Below are 13728 nucleotides of genomic sequence, written 5' to 3'. Positions count from 1 at the left end.
AAGTACTTTAAAATAGACTGTTACATATTTACTGCTAGAATACTAAATGGCCCTCATGCTTTGAAGAATGATGTAATGAAAAGATCTTATAGCCTGCTCTAGGTTGGAGATGAACCCTGATTATGACTGTATTGTAAAGTAGAGTGGAGGCCTACATCAGGGGCTTTGTAAAAAGATCATCCTATTTCATCTATTTGTTAGGAAGATAATAAGACATTAAGTCCATATAATTATCAGGAATCAAGCTTAATTCAAAATGCTTGCTTCTGTATTTGGCAATTCCTTGTCTGCCCACTATGTATCCAAAAGAAAAAAAAGGGAAGAGATGGGTTTATTGCAAAGTAACTAAGTCCCTCTCACTCAGTATTTCCCCAAGATTTGACTCCTTGGAAAGACAAATGATTATCAACTAATTTCCCCAACCAAGTCTCTGATGGGCATAAAACTAAGGAAAGACCATTATGCTATGTACAGATTTGGTGTAATTTTAAAGATGTTTTAAATTTTAAATGTTGTTTTGAGGGACAACATTTGCATATGGCACAGAAACCCATACATACATATTTGCAATGAATAAAGTACCTCTTTATCAGTCATTTCCCTTTAAAACTGTAACAGAAGGAGAAATACTGTGTAAATCTTGGACCAGGATTATTCTAAAACAAATATTTCGGTTGGCTGAGGAATTCTGGGAGTTGAAGTCCACGTGTGGTAAAGTTGTCAAGGTTGAAAAACAATGTTCTAAACTGCCTCTTGGAGAATTTGACTTTTAAAGAAGAAAGAAACCGCTGAAAGGTTTGAAATGAATTAACAGTTGCTATATTTAGTGAAAGGGAGAAGAACATTGACATTACAGTTCTCTGGAACTGTACTAAATGGCAGGTGGTGGAATTGATTGGGTTCAGATGAGAAGACTATGAAGTGATTTGAAATCAAAAGCAGAGTCTGACAATGGGAGATGTGGACTACTTTGGACAGAAATAAAAATACGAGACAAATTTCATGAATTTCATTTCCTGTGTGGGAAGCTGAATTACACCCTAGATCAGGGGTAGGCAACCTTGGCTCTTTTATGACTCGTGGACTTCAACTCCCAGCTATGTATAAGATCTACAGCCCTTAAATAGGGCCCCCATACATAGCATATTTTTGCTGCAATCCTGTGGTTGTCTCAAGTTTTGCAATTCAGATATGGTAACTCATAATTGTCTTAATATGTTCCAATTGTCCTTGAAACTGCAGAAAAGTATGCAGCATAATTTTGAAGCCCTGAGAAGTAAGTTCATATTTGCCTCAGTGAATAAGGTTGCAGGTACTTCTGTTTGTTCAATTTTCTACAAACAATATAGCAGCAATTATTTGTAGATGCCCCTGGCCTTGTTTTCCTTCACAGTCAATGTCAACTGCTTATGGAGAAAAATAATTATTCTCCTTAAAGTTTGGTGGGATTTGAGTCATTATGGGTAGCTCTGTGGTTGGATGTTTTAGCCACTTTTCAAGTTACTTGAGCGATAGTTGAAGAGTATGGATGTGTTGTGCCCTGATAACCTGTCACTCGGGCTATTTCTGAAGGCAGAACTAACATGCTTCTGGAAGCCCAAATGATGAGAAGAATGGAAAACATTTCTCCCAGCCTAAAGATTTCCAGTTCAGTGGAAAAGAGGACTCTGAGGTAAAGCCCCCCCCCCCATCTCCAGCCCATTGATATCTGTTGGGCTACTTTGGACGAAAGTTTATCAGTCTTCCAGAAAACTTGTTGACTGTTTTCACTATTCTTCTGTTACCTGGGCTAGAAGAAGAAACGGTTTCCCCTTAGAACAGACATGTCAAACACAAGGCCCGGGGGCTGGATGCGGCCCACGAAGTGGTTTCATGTGGCCTGCGAAGCCATCCTGGAAACAGTGAGGGAATGGCTCCCTCTGCCTTGGCCCTGGCCCAGGCCAGCTGGGAGCCAATGTACAATTTTATGATGGCCATCTATGCTGAAACGCATTCAGTCTTAGCTCCATAACCCACCCACCCCCGCATGGCCTGAGAGGAACAGTGAGGCTCCTCCAGTGGACCATGCCTTGGCACTTGCCCTGGTCCCACCCTCTTCTGCCAGAGACCCTCAGATCTATCCCACTCCTGCCCAAGCCCCCACAGGCACCCTTGATGTGAATGATGTAGAGCTGGCCACGCCCATCCAGTAGGCCACACCCACTCTGTCCATGCCCACCCAGTAGGTCGCACCCACCCGGCCAAAGGGCAACCGCAATGCTGATGCGGCCCTCAATTAAATTGAGTTTGACACCCCTGCCTTAGAATATTAAATATCTCAGACTTCAACAAGAGAAAGTGAGCGGTTGCTGTTGACAGCAACTAGAAGTATGTTATGAGGTATGCAAAAGGACATTTAAGTGGGCAAAATGCTATCACGTCCCTCCAAAGGAATTAAAACAGTTAAAACCCCTGCTTGCAGAAGCAACAGAAAATTCATTTGGAATAAAATCAGTAATACATTTGGTTTTTCAATGTAAATCACCCAGGAACCCACAGATAAGATTAGTGATCTTTCAAAAGGCCATTAAATGTGCTTTCATGTCTACTGGTCTTCAAGAAGACCAATACAGTATTTTCACATGGACATAAGAAGTGTTAAAAAGGAAGGTATTTCCTCACACGCCAGCTACATGTAGTCCTTGACTTACAACAGTTTATTTAGTGACCGTTCAAAATTACAATGGCATTCAAAAGGGGGACTTATGACTGTCTTTTCACACTTACAACCATTGCAGCATCCTTTTGGTCATGTGATCAAAATTCGGATGCTTAGCAACTAATTTGTATTTATGACAGTTACAATCTCCCGTGGTCATGTGATTCCCTTTTGCGACCTTCTGACAAGCAAAGTCAATGGGGAAGCCAGATTCACTTAACTGTAGCAAGAAAGGTCGTAAAAATGAGGCAAAACTCACTTAACAAATGTTTTACTTAGCAACATAAATTTTGGTCTCAGTTATGGTCATAAGTCAAGGGCTATCTGTATTTGATTTTTCTGGCGAGTCAAGCCAAAATGACCATTAATTCGCCTATGACTTAAGCCAATACAAACTGGAAACTTGCAGTTGAGAACTACAGATTGTGACTCCGTACGTAAAACAGCATTTAATTTACAATAAGTTTATATGAGTTAATGGAATATACTGTATTTTTCTGTGTATAAGACGATATTTTTTCCTGCAAACACCCTGTTCAAAAATTAGGTGCATCTTATACAAGTGCACCGTCTTATACACGGAAAAATAATGGTAACTTCCACAGCCCAGAGCATGCCTGTGTGAGTTGCCATGCTGCCTGGTGCAGGTGTCAAGCCCCTGTGGGCTTGCCACTAATGGGAGGGGGGAGGGGCAAGATCGTCAGCCAGCTGAACTTCTGGATTTGCCAGCTCAGCTGATCGGCGCAGAGAAACTCGCATGCCAGAGCGTCTTATACAAGGGTACGTCTTATAGACGAAAAAATACGGTACATGTCCAGAGCTTGTGCATAAATAATTGAATCCTTATTTTCAAACGAAAAGCCTTTTATTAATCTATTCCATTCCAATGTTTCTCAGCCATGTGAGTTGGGAGTTATGGGTGTCGATGTCTAATAAATATACAAAATGATATATTATTTACCAGTTGCTCCTCCAACTAAAATGACTAAATTTTATTAAACATCTGCAGTATATTAAAATTAGCCTTTTCATCAAATAGTCAAGTAAAATATATATATTTGCTGTTTAATAGTTCTCAAGGGAAGATCTATGATTGTTATAATTACTTAATTGCTAAAGGGTAATATAAACAACAAAATCTACTTTGTGGAAAGCTGCTCTATTTACAGTTAAGCATATTTATAGTCATAAATATTTTAGACCTATAAGAGGCCTTTTGTTAACTGTATCTCTGCAGAGTACAATAATCCACACTTTTTCTTAGAATCATGTTCAGTGATTTGGTTTAGTTTTCCTTTAGAGGAAACAAGATAACTTTCACTCTCTAAGGTCTTCTCTTCTACATCCCTAGATGATATTAGCTTTGCACTCTACATAAATAAACTGCACTGCATATAATTACCAGATAGTTAGAAAAATACAAGATGCAGAAGGCTCCTATAGCCATGCATTATTTCTTATGCGTTATGTATTGTATGTTCCCAGAGGACCTAATTCTTGTTTTAATCTCAGTAACTGTCTATAGTAGGATGGATGAGAGATAATAACTAGCCTAAAATTACTCATGACCTTCATGGTGATGTGACGACTTAAATCTGATCTTTTTCTTCCCATACTAACATTCAGCCTTTTCTCATCTGGCTACAGGGACCGCAATCTCAGAATTCCCAGCTGCCCTATGACTATACTATAGAAACAACCCACATCTGTAGCTCCTTTCATCTGAATCTACCGTACCATTCTCAAAGGAGCACTTGCTATGCAACCAAAGCAAAGCTTGATATTTTCCATTGCAGTGAGTGCTTGTAAGATGGAAAGAGTAAGACAAAAGTTATCAGGAGAAATTTCCAGCATATATTTATTTAATAAGGCCTGCAACTTGTTTAGGAAACTGAGGAATTTGAACAATTATGCCGGGAGTGCATGGCTGTGTCTCTTCTTTTTAAGATTTCCTTATTGATCATCATTGATGGAGCCTCCTAGGGCTACACTCAAAAACACTGGAAGAATATTTTTTTATTATTACTCAAAAAACTTGCTTAAGGCAATACTCATGTACCTGGGCATACAGATATACTTCCTGGCTGTGAATGTTTCTGTCTACATACAGTGGGGAGCAGTTCATCTTTAAATAACAGCTTTATGAGCCCATTAATAGTCACCTGAGCAGACAGCCAAAAGTGGAAGTGAGAAACTGGTTGGAAAGGAAGGAATGGTGGTAGTCACTGAGGTGCAGAATAGGTGCAAAACAGAGTTATCTCATAACTGCAGGACCTAAGGGAGGAGCCAGTTCAAGCTGAGGCAACCCATTCCAATCCAAAATCTCCTCCACTGATACAAGGGTATTAAAAGAGTGGATGGCATTGTTCCCCTTAGACAAACCTCTAGGTTTGCATACTTTTGCAATTGTTTTCACTGCTCTGTGTCAGTTCTTAACCAGTCCTTCCCATTGTTCCCGGTTGTGCTCCAATGTGGTTGTGCTGACTGAGAATGCTCTGCATTGCAATATACTAGAGTACCTGGCTGAAGAAGACTCCTCGGAAGGTTATTGGGCGAAGTACAACGCAAAAAGAGAAAAGGACCCTGTCCTCTAGGAGGGAACACTTTAGTCCTGCTCCTAACAAGCTTCCTTCCTTCCTTTTTTCCTACATTTTGCAGGACCGAGCGCCTGAGTCGACCGTGTGCTGGCCTATCGTTGTAGTCTTGGATTTGAAGGGCGACCATTAATTTGATCACACTTGTCGCTCCGTCTTCTCAATAGAGACACGCCCCATCGAGGCGCAACGGGGTCTGGGGAATATTACTGAAAAGATGCGAGCTTTCCCAACGCTCCTCTAAGTCTGGCTTTCGGGGTCTATTTTTAAAAACGTTAAATCCATTTATGACTCAGGAGAATAAATTCACAAGCCTTTAATCCCGCTCATCGGATTCTCTGGGCCCGACGTTCGTTTTCTTTCTCCTGCCTACGTGTCTGCGCTCCAGGCGTCGAGCCTTTTTTTTTTTTCCCCAGGGCGGTTCTGGGCAGAGATCGGATCCGAGAGCCCGTCTTGCTGACTGCGCCCCGCGCCGCCTCCCAGGGCACATTTGGGAGGGAAGAGCCTACTTGGGGAGTTAGCAGTAGCGGCAAAGAGAACAGTGCCCATTTTTTCCCGCCATCGGGGAAAGTTGTCCTGTGGATGTTTTGCGAGAGTCGGCATAGCAGTTCAAAGGCTGGCCGTCCTGCAGGTGACTCCTTCCTTCTTACGAAGCTCCTCAATGTGCCCATAGCCTGTATCCTTCGCTCGCTCGCAGCATGGTGGACTTGTTCAGCGGGCGGATCCTGGTGAACCTGGAGGGCGGCTTCGTGGATCCCGAGCAGGCTTTGGAGAACAAAATCGTGGGCTTGTACTTTTCGGCCGCCTGGTGCTCCCTCTGCAGGGACTTTACCCCGACGCTGTGCGATTTCTACAGCGCATTGGTGGATGTCGATAATCCGGCCCCTTTACGGATCGTCTTCATCTCGTCCGACCGCAACCGGGAAGAAATGGCGAGCTTTATGTACAAGATGCACCCGGGCTGGCTGGCCTTGCCCTTCCACGACCCCCTTAAGCAGTGAGTATGGTGGGCGCCTGCAAGCTGAGGAAAAGCGCTCTTTCCCTCCTCCTCCACCCCCCGTCAGTCTTTTGCTAGAGTTGAGCAGGCAACTTTTTGGTCAGCTCCTCGGGTTTGGCGCCCTCCAGATGGCTCGGCCTACAAGTCCCATAATTTGAATGTTTTGGCGGGGAGTATGGGAGTTGTAATCCAGCCCATTCGAGAGGCACAAGAATAAGTAAAAACACATGAGATGCAGTGATGAAGGGACCATGGGGAGCTGTGGTGAAAGTGCTTTGAATGGCTGTCGCAAAGTTGCTTTTTCTGGAAAGCAGCTGGGCTTTCTTGGTTGTTATTTTTTCCCCTCTCTTTGAGAACGTTTCTCTTCTCATCCAAGAAGCTTCTTCACTTCAGAAGTGATTCTTCAGAACTGAAGAAGCTTCTTGGATATGAAGTGAAATGTTTTCAAAGGGGAAAAAAACCAAGACAGTCCAGTTGCCTTTTCGAAAAAGCACAACCATGATCTGGATGATTGAGAATTTCCAAGGACTGTTCCACAACTTTTGGTGCAGTGTTTATTGATCACACCAATTCTTCTTGTATCCCTTCTATTCATGTATCCCTTCCTTACTCTCCCTATGCCTACAGCCCTCAGTGTTCTATAAAGTTTTCCAATAATAAAAAAAGCCCTCACTAAGGCATGATTCTTTTCCCACTGGAATAGCATTATTATTCAGAAGGAAAAAAAAAACCTCTGTTGCCGAGCACTCATTTTATCATTTTTTTAAAATGCATAACTATTTCTAAACATGCATTTGTGATGATGAATGGCTCCCCAAAGTATGTGTCAGTGCTGAAGAGGAAGAGAATAAAGTACAGTAAATGGATATTAGCCAGAATTTAGTTATCTCCTCTTCAGATTTAACTCTTATACTGTAATGGAACAAGAAAATAATGGGGAAAAAAAAATAAAAATAGGCACTTAAGAAAGAAGCCAGGATGCCCCAGGCATTTTAACCAGTAATCATCCATTACATTCAGGCAATCATATAACTCTCCGTTAGTCAAGTCATTAACATTAGGCCAAAGATTTTACATTGCTGTGCAGAGAGTTATTTTGCTGGTAGGTAGGACAGAGAGCTTGCAATCAGAAAGATTAATTTTACCCTTGTGCAAAATCTTATCAGAGATAATAGCTCCTGAACTCCTTTTAGCCTCCAGATTTTCCTACAATTTGGGATACATTTTGAAGTTTCACAGCATGGAGATCAACCCTGAAGTGTCTTTATATGTTTCACTGTTCATTTGCAAATAAATGGGCATATAAACAACAACATGGAATACTGTATTCTCTGGAGCTACGGTTCCCCATTTCTTGCAACGGGCATCTTTCTTCATGGGATCATATTTACCCAGTGCTTTTTTTCTTAAAAAAAAAAAAAAAAAAAGTGCTGGAACTCACACACGTCATACAACCTGCCTTGCCTACCCTACAAGGTTCCATCCAAAAAAGATGCCAGAACTCCGTTCTAGGCGTTCTATGAGAAAAAAAGCCCTGCATTTACCAGATTAATAGTTTTCATCATTATGTGTAATAGTATACTGATATTTGTTTAGCTGCTTTTAAAGGTAGCACCCAAACTTTCCTTTCCACCCAGTGGTTTTAAAGGTAGCACCTAGACCACTATGGATATAGTAAAATGTCGGAGGTTGCCTGAGAAATGATAAGCCTAGATAAGGTTAATTGGTGCTAGATACTGTAAGAGTTAAACTTTGCAGTGTTTCTCAACCTTGACAATTTTAAGGCATGTGGACTTCAACTCCCAGAATTCTGGGAATTGAAGTCCACATGCCTTAAAATTGTCAAGGTTGAGAAACACTGAGTTAAAGGAATTCAAGAGAACTTTGTGGGAAATAATGACTCCAGGCTGATTCCTGTCTTCACTCCACCCCATGCTCTACCTGTCTTTCTCCTACATAGATAATTTCTCTGGGAACAAATACCATTAGTTTAGCCTAGTTTATCATACATTCTTTTTCTGTACATTTTCTGTACAACTTTTTCTGTTTCACATTTCAATAAAAAGTTACATATTTTAGCAACAACTTATTCATTGAACATAATCCTGTTTCAGACTTTGTTCAAAACTATAACATCTTTTATCCATTGTAAATCTTTCTGATAATTGTACATAGGAAAATAATTGGCAAATATATCTTTCTGTTAGCAAAACTTCTCTTGATTTTATTTTATAATCTCCTTGAGAAAATTCTAGTACATCACAGTAATTTAACTATTTATGTTTACTTACCATTTCTCATCTATAAAGTCCTTCTTGTGTTGGGGACCCACAAAGTATTTATGGACATGACCTAGATTTATATTTATTCCACATCCTAAAAAAATGGCCTACCTGACATAATGATTTTTGAAATATACATTAATCTTTGTTATGTGTTGCTCATTCATTAAGTCATGTCTTACTCTTCAAGACCCCATGGACCATAGTATACCAGGACCTCTCCTCCACTGTCTCCTGAAGCTTGCTCAAATTAAAATTCATTGCATCAGTGACACTATCTAACCATCTCATCCTCTGCCATCCCTGCCAAAACACAACAACAATGAGTCCTCTCTCTTCCAATGAGTCTTCTCTCTTCACTTGGTGGCCAAAGTATTTGAGCTTAAGCTTCAGTATTTGTCCTTCCAAAGAACAGTCAGGATTGATTTCCTTTAGGGTTGATTGATCTGATCTCATTGCAGTTCAAGGTCTCTCAAGAGTTTTCTCCAACATCACAATTTGAAAGCATCACTTCTTCAGCGTTCAGATTCTCATAGCCATACATTACTACTGGGAAAAGTAGTAGTTTTGATTATACAGACTTTTTTTGGCAAGGTGATGTCTCTGCTTTTTAATATGCTGTCCAGGTTTGCCATAGCTTTCCTCCCAAGAAGCAAGTGTTTAAAAGCCATTGCATGGCTGCAGTCACTGTCTACAATGATTTGGAGCCCAAGAAAATAAAATCTCTCACTGCTTCCATTTCTTCTCTTTCTATTTGCCAGAAGTGGTGGGACAGGATAACATGATTTTAGGTTTTTTTTAATGTTGAGATATTAACCTTAGCTTTGTCATTCCATAGATATCCATGCCGCCCAAATCTCAGATTGTGTCCTAACTCCAATAGCCTTATATTTCTTAGCAATATCCACTCTTTTATCCAAGTTAAAGAGCAGACAGCAAAATATAATTTCAAATCTGCTAGACCCAATCTTCCTATTTCCTTTGGATCCTGAAATACCTTATACCTAACTTGGGGTGATTTCCCTGCCCTGCAAATTTAGATATATCCTTCTGACATTTTTAAAGGGTACATCAGTTGTCAAAAGAGGTATTGTCTGAAACAAAAATAACATTCTAGGTGAAACTTTCATCTTAATCACGGAAATTCTCCCCAGCAATGACAATTGTACTTTATCCCATCTTAACATGTCCTTTTTAGAATCGTTCCACGTCTAAAAATAACATATGATTCTTATTTGTCATAATAATAACAAACTATTTTACCTTTTTCTTAATTTTAAAGTCTGTTTTATAAACAGATTTTATCTTGGTTTGGTTAAGTCTCCATTTACAGTTATTTATGCTATTTGTGAAATGTAACATCCATCTGGTCCAGGTACCTTTCCTGATTTACTTTTAAAGTTTTCTTATTGTTGTGTTATGGTCTATTCGTAATTTGTCTTTGTTCTTCTGTAATCCTCAATAGATTTCTTTTTCTAAGATATTCATCTACAGGTAGTCCTCAACTTACGACCACAATTGAGCCCAGAATTTATGTTGCCAAGTGAGAAATTTGTTAAGTGAATTTTGCCCCATTTTACGAATTTTCTTGCCACATCTGTTAAGTGAACTATTGCAGTTGTTAAATTAGTAACATGGTTGCTAAATGAATCTGGCTTCCCCATTGACTTTGCTTGTCAGAAGGTCGCAAAAGGTGATTGCGTGACCCCTCGGGACATTGCAACCGTCATAAATATAAACCAGTTGTCAAGCATCCAAATTTTGATCACATGACCATGGGGATGCTGCAATGGTCATAAATGTGGAAATGGTCATAAGTCATTTTTTTTCAGTGCCGTTGTAACTTTGAATAGTCACTAAAAACTGTTGTAAGTTGAGGACTATCTATATTTTCTCCAACAGAACATCATGTCTTCTATGAAGACCTGGTACTTTAGTCTTGGTCCAGTGAAGTCCTGTTCAGTGAAGGACGTGTACTTCAATTTTAACTTATAAAAGAACCTCTGGTAGAACTATGCGTTAAGTTACACTACAGCAAATAAAGTGTTAGTTAAACTGAATTTTTTTTGCAAAAATTCAGCAAAGTGGCAACCTAGATCAGATAAACGGAAGTTTGCCAGCAGATGCTAAACCACAGATAAGAATCAACCACGATGATTTCTAGAAACTGCAGAAGGCCTAGATATCAATAGAGGAGGCATTAGTTTGTCGAACAGTTCTAGGAAACATTGTAAGAAATAGTGTGACGTTTAGTTTATAGCTATGGGGAGAATGTGGGCAGGGTCCAGATCAGTCTGCCCAGGAAATGATAAATAACCAATGAGTGAGATTGTAACCTTGTGCATGTTTGTGCGAAAAGTATAAAAGCCTTAACGTAAACCTGGTTCTTGGTTCCTCTTCCTTTTTGCTGAAGTTTAACTGAAACTGTCAGCAGAGGGGGCCCTCTTTGCTTCTGTTCAGAAATGAAGCAGAATTCCACTTACCTTGATTCTGTGTGAATAATTGGCTCATCAGGTTGATAAAATACTTTTTGTATAGCTACATCATCCATTAATACTCATTTCCTTCTTGTAATTTCAATATCATTTTATTTTATTTTCGCAATTTATAAGCTAACTTATCTTGCAGGCCTTCATGGCAATCATTGGCTTTTGGATGTTTTCTCTTCTAGCCCAGAAATATTCTTATGTCTCCTTGCATATATTAACATGATTAAGGCTACTTGAGGGACCGTCTCACCCCACTGGGATTGGCCCTTCCCACTCATGCCGGCAGAGGAGGCATGTTGTGGGTCCAGTCAGCCTGATTATTCTGACTGGCGGGGTCCAGGAGGAGGGCCTTCTCTGCTGTGGCTCCTGCCCTCTGGAACATCTTGTCCCCCGATGTGAGGTTGGCCCCAACCCTCCTATCCTTTTATAAGGGCTCTGCCAGTTGGCTTGGGACTCCAATGGAGGAACAGCACAGTGGAGTGGTTGATTAACAACCAATCCCACCTCCCTCCAGCCAGCCCCCACCCTCCGCACATGGCATTAGATTTGAATGCCTGGTTTGAATTTATTTATATTTTAATATACTATATAAATACATTTTTATGATTGTAAGCCATCCAGAGAGGTCCTGGGATAAGACGAGCAGCCAATAAATTTTATAAATTAATTAAAATCTTGCAGAATTTCAGTAATATTTCAGGCTGGAGACTGAGAAGGTCATTCTCAAATTTTTCTTTTTCTTTCCAGGAAGTATTCATGGTAGGTTTGAAAGTACAGTTGCAGTCATTATCTTGCTGAAATATTTAATCTCTTTTCAAATTTAATTTCTTTACTGACTGTGGGACATTAGCTTGAAAATGAAGGTAATTTTATGCTAGAACTGCCCTCAAATTGGTTAGATATGCTAAATTGAACCAATAGTTCACCCCAAATAAGCTGCTGCAATCTTTAGCTGACAGTGGAGTAGATATTCACAGATCTATCGCACAGTATTTCATGTAACGGATTTGCATTGGGCATCCGTCAGTAGAATTTTTTTCTTCAATTTAAATACAAAATTCATTGTCTTGAGTATATACAAGAAAATCCTGACCAAGCCTGAAACATTTTGTAACACTCTGCTTTGTACTGATAAAATTAAAAAATGAGACATTTGTGTACAACCTTTCAAGACATACGGTATTTGGAGAAACAAAGATATAATTTTTGAAGAAAATAGCATCTTCCTAATCATTGAGAACTCAGGTGGCTTGATTATGTTTTCAAAATCAGTTATAGACAAATGTCACAGCGATGGACAAATGGTGACAGGCCTGATTGTTCATTTGTTCACACAGTATAGCATTTTTTCTCTTTTCTTTACAGTGAACTGAAGAAGAAATATAACATAACAGCCATTCCCAAACTTGTGATTGTTAAACAAACTGGAGAAGTCATTACTGATAAAGGGAGAAAGCAGATTCATGAGAGAGGGCTCAACTGCTTTCAAAACTGGCTTGACGGGGCTGATATTTTTCAGAATTTTTGTACTTGAACCAAAATAGTATTTGCAGACTTGAACAAAACAAAATCTTTGCTATCTACAACTAGACTAAGAGTGAAAATTACATTCTCCTTTTTTAATGTTGACCTGCTTAATTTTGAATCCTACATGGCTGGAATAATTAGACATCGTTCATAATTCTCTCTTCTATATTGTTGCTATTTATACTTTTATTACATAGAAGAGACAAAAGTAGTCTTAATATTATTGCATTTGTAAACTTGATTGATAATTGGTTATCAGATTGATAATTTGATGAAACTGCTAATTTATTTAATATGTCTATAGCTCTTAAAAAGAGTACTATTCTACATCTATGCAAGCACATTATTTTTGCAGAGATAAAAACATTTTAAAGAAAATGTAATAATTCTTGAAAATGCAATCTTTTTGCATGTGGATTTAAAATGTATATACTACTATAATAATAAAATTAGTTTTAATAAATTTATAATTTATCTGTCTTTGTTTTTTGTGCAACAAACGATTGAAAATTTCTTTAATGCTGTTACTTGCTAAATCTTAACGTTTCGGGTATATTTACTCTGGTTAATAAAATCAGCTGCATTGTTCTATTTGCAAGATTTTCATTCCCTTTACCAACTGGGGTTGAAGACGCTTCACCCAATTGTTTACATCAGTGTTGAAAACATTGGCAGGTCAATATCCAGCTCGAGAATCCAAATAAAACTTTAGTTTCATTCTGCTTCTGAAATGTTTATTGTTTATTGGATAGTTATGTTAAAGTAAAACTAATTCTGAGGTTCCAACATCAATTCATAAATGTAAAAAATAATTTTCCCACCATCTATAGAAGCCCAAGCTTCTACTGAAAAAAATTAGAATCATATAGAAGTTTGTTTCCAATATATTTAACTAGGGCAGGAATGGGAAATCTTTGAAACATTCAGAGTCTCACACAGTGCTGTTTGTACTTGGTTGTTCACGCCAACCCCAGTTCACGTACTGTTCATATCCCATTTATACGATTGCTTTACATACTACACCTGCAAAGCACACCATTCACAGACACACACAGTTGTTATGGAAATTAACCTTTTATTGAAGATCAAGGAGATAACAACAGACAAAGAATGCAGTCCAAAATAGAATCTCTGAAAAGAG

The 13728-nt window shown here is 39.1% G+C and overlaps 1 protein-coding gene across 1 annotated transcript; it reads left to right on the top strand.

Moving 5' to 3' along the window:
- Positions 1–3718: 3718 nt before the first annotated feature.
- NXNL2 (nucleoredoxin like 2) lies at positions 3719–13050 on the top strand. Its single transcript, XM_039361432.1, has 2 exons — positions 3719–6289; positions 12426–13050. The coding sequence occupies exons 1-2, from the start codon at positions 5991–5993 to the stop codon at positions 12592–12594; spliced, it is 468 nt and encodes a 155-aa protein (XP_039217366.1). The 5' UTR covers positions 3719–5990; the 3' UTR covers positions 12595–13050.
- The last annotated feature ends 678 nt before the right edge of the window (positions 13051–13728 follow it).

This window comes from Crotalus tigris, unplaced genomic scaffold (assembly GCF_016545835.1).
Source record: "Crotalus tigris isolate CLP2741 ecotype Arizona unplaced genomic scaffold, ASM1654583v1 scf7180000019264.1261149, whole genome shotgun sequence".
In the NCBI taxonomy this organism is placed as follows: domain Eukaryota; kingdom Metazoa; phylum Chordata; class Lepidosauria; order Squamata; family Viperidae; genus Crotalus; species Crotalus tigris.
Note: the sequence above shows the minus strand (reverse complement) of the source record. Positions and strands in the feature narration are given on the sequence as shown.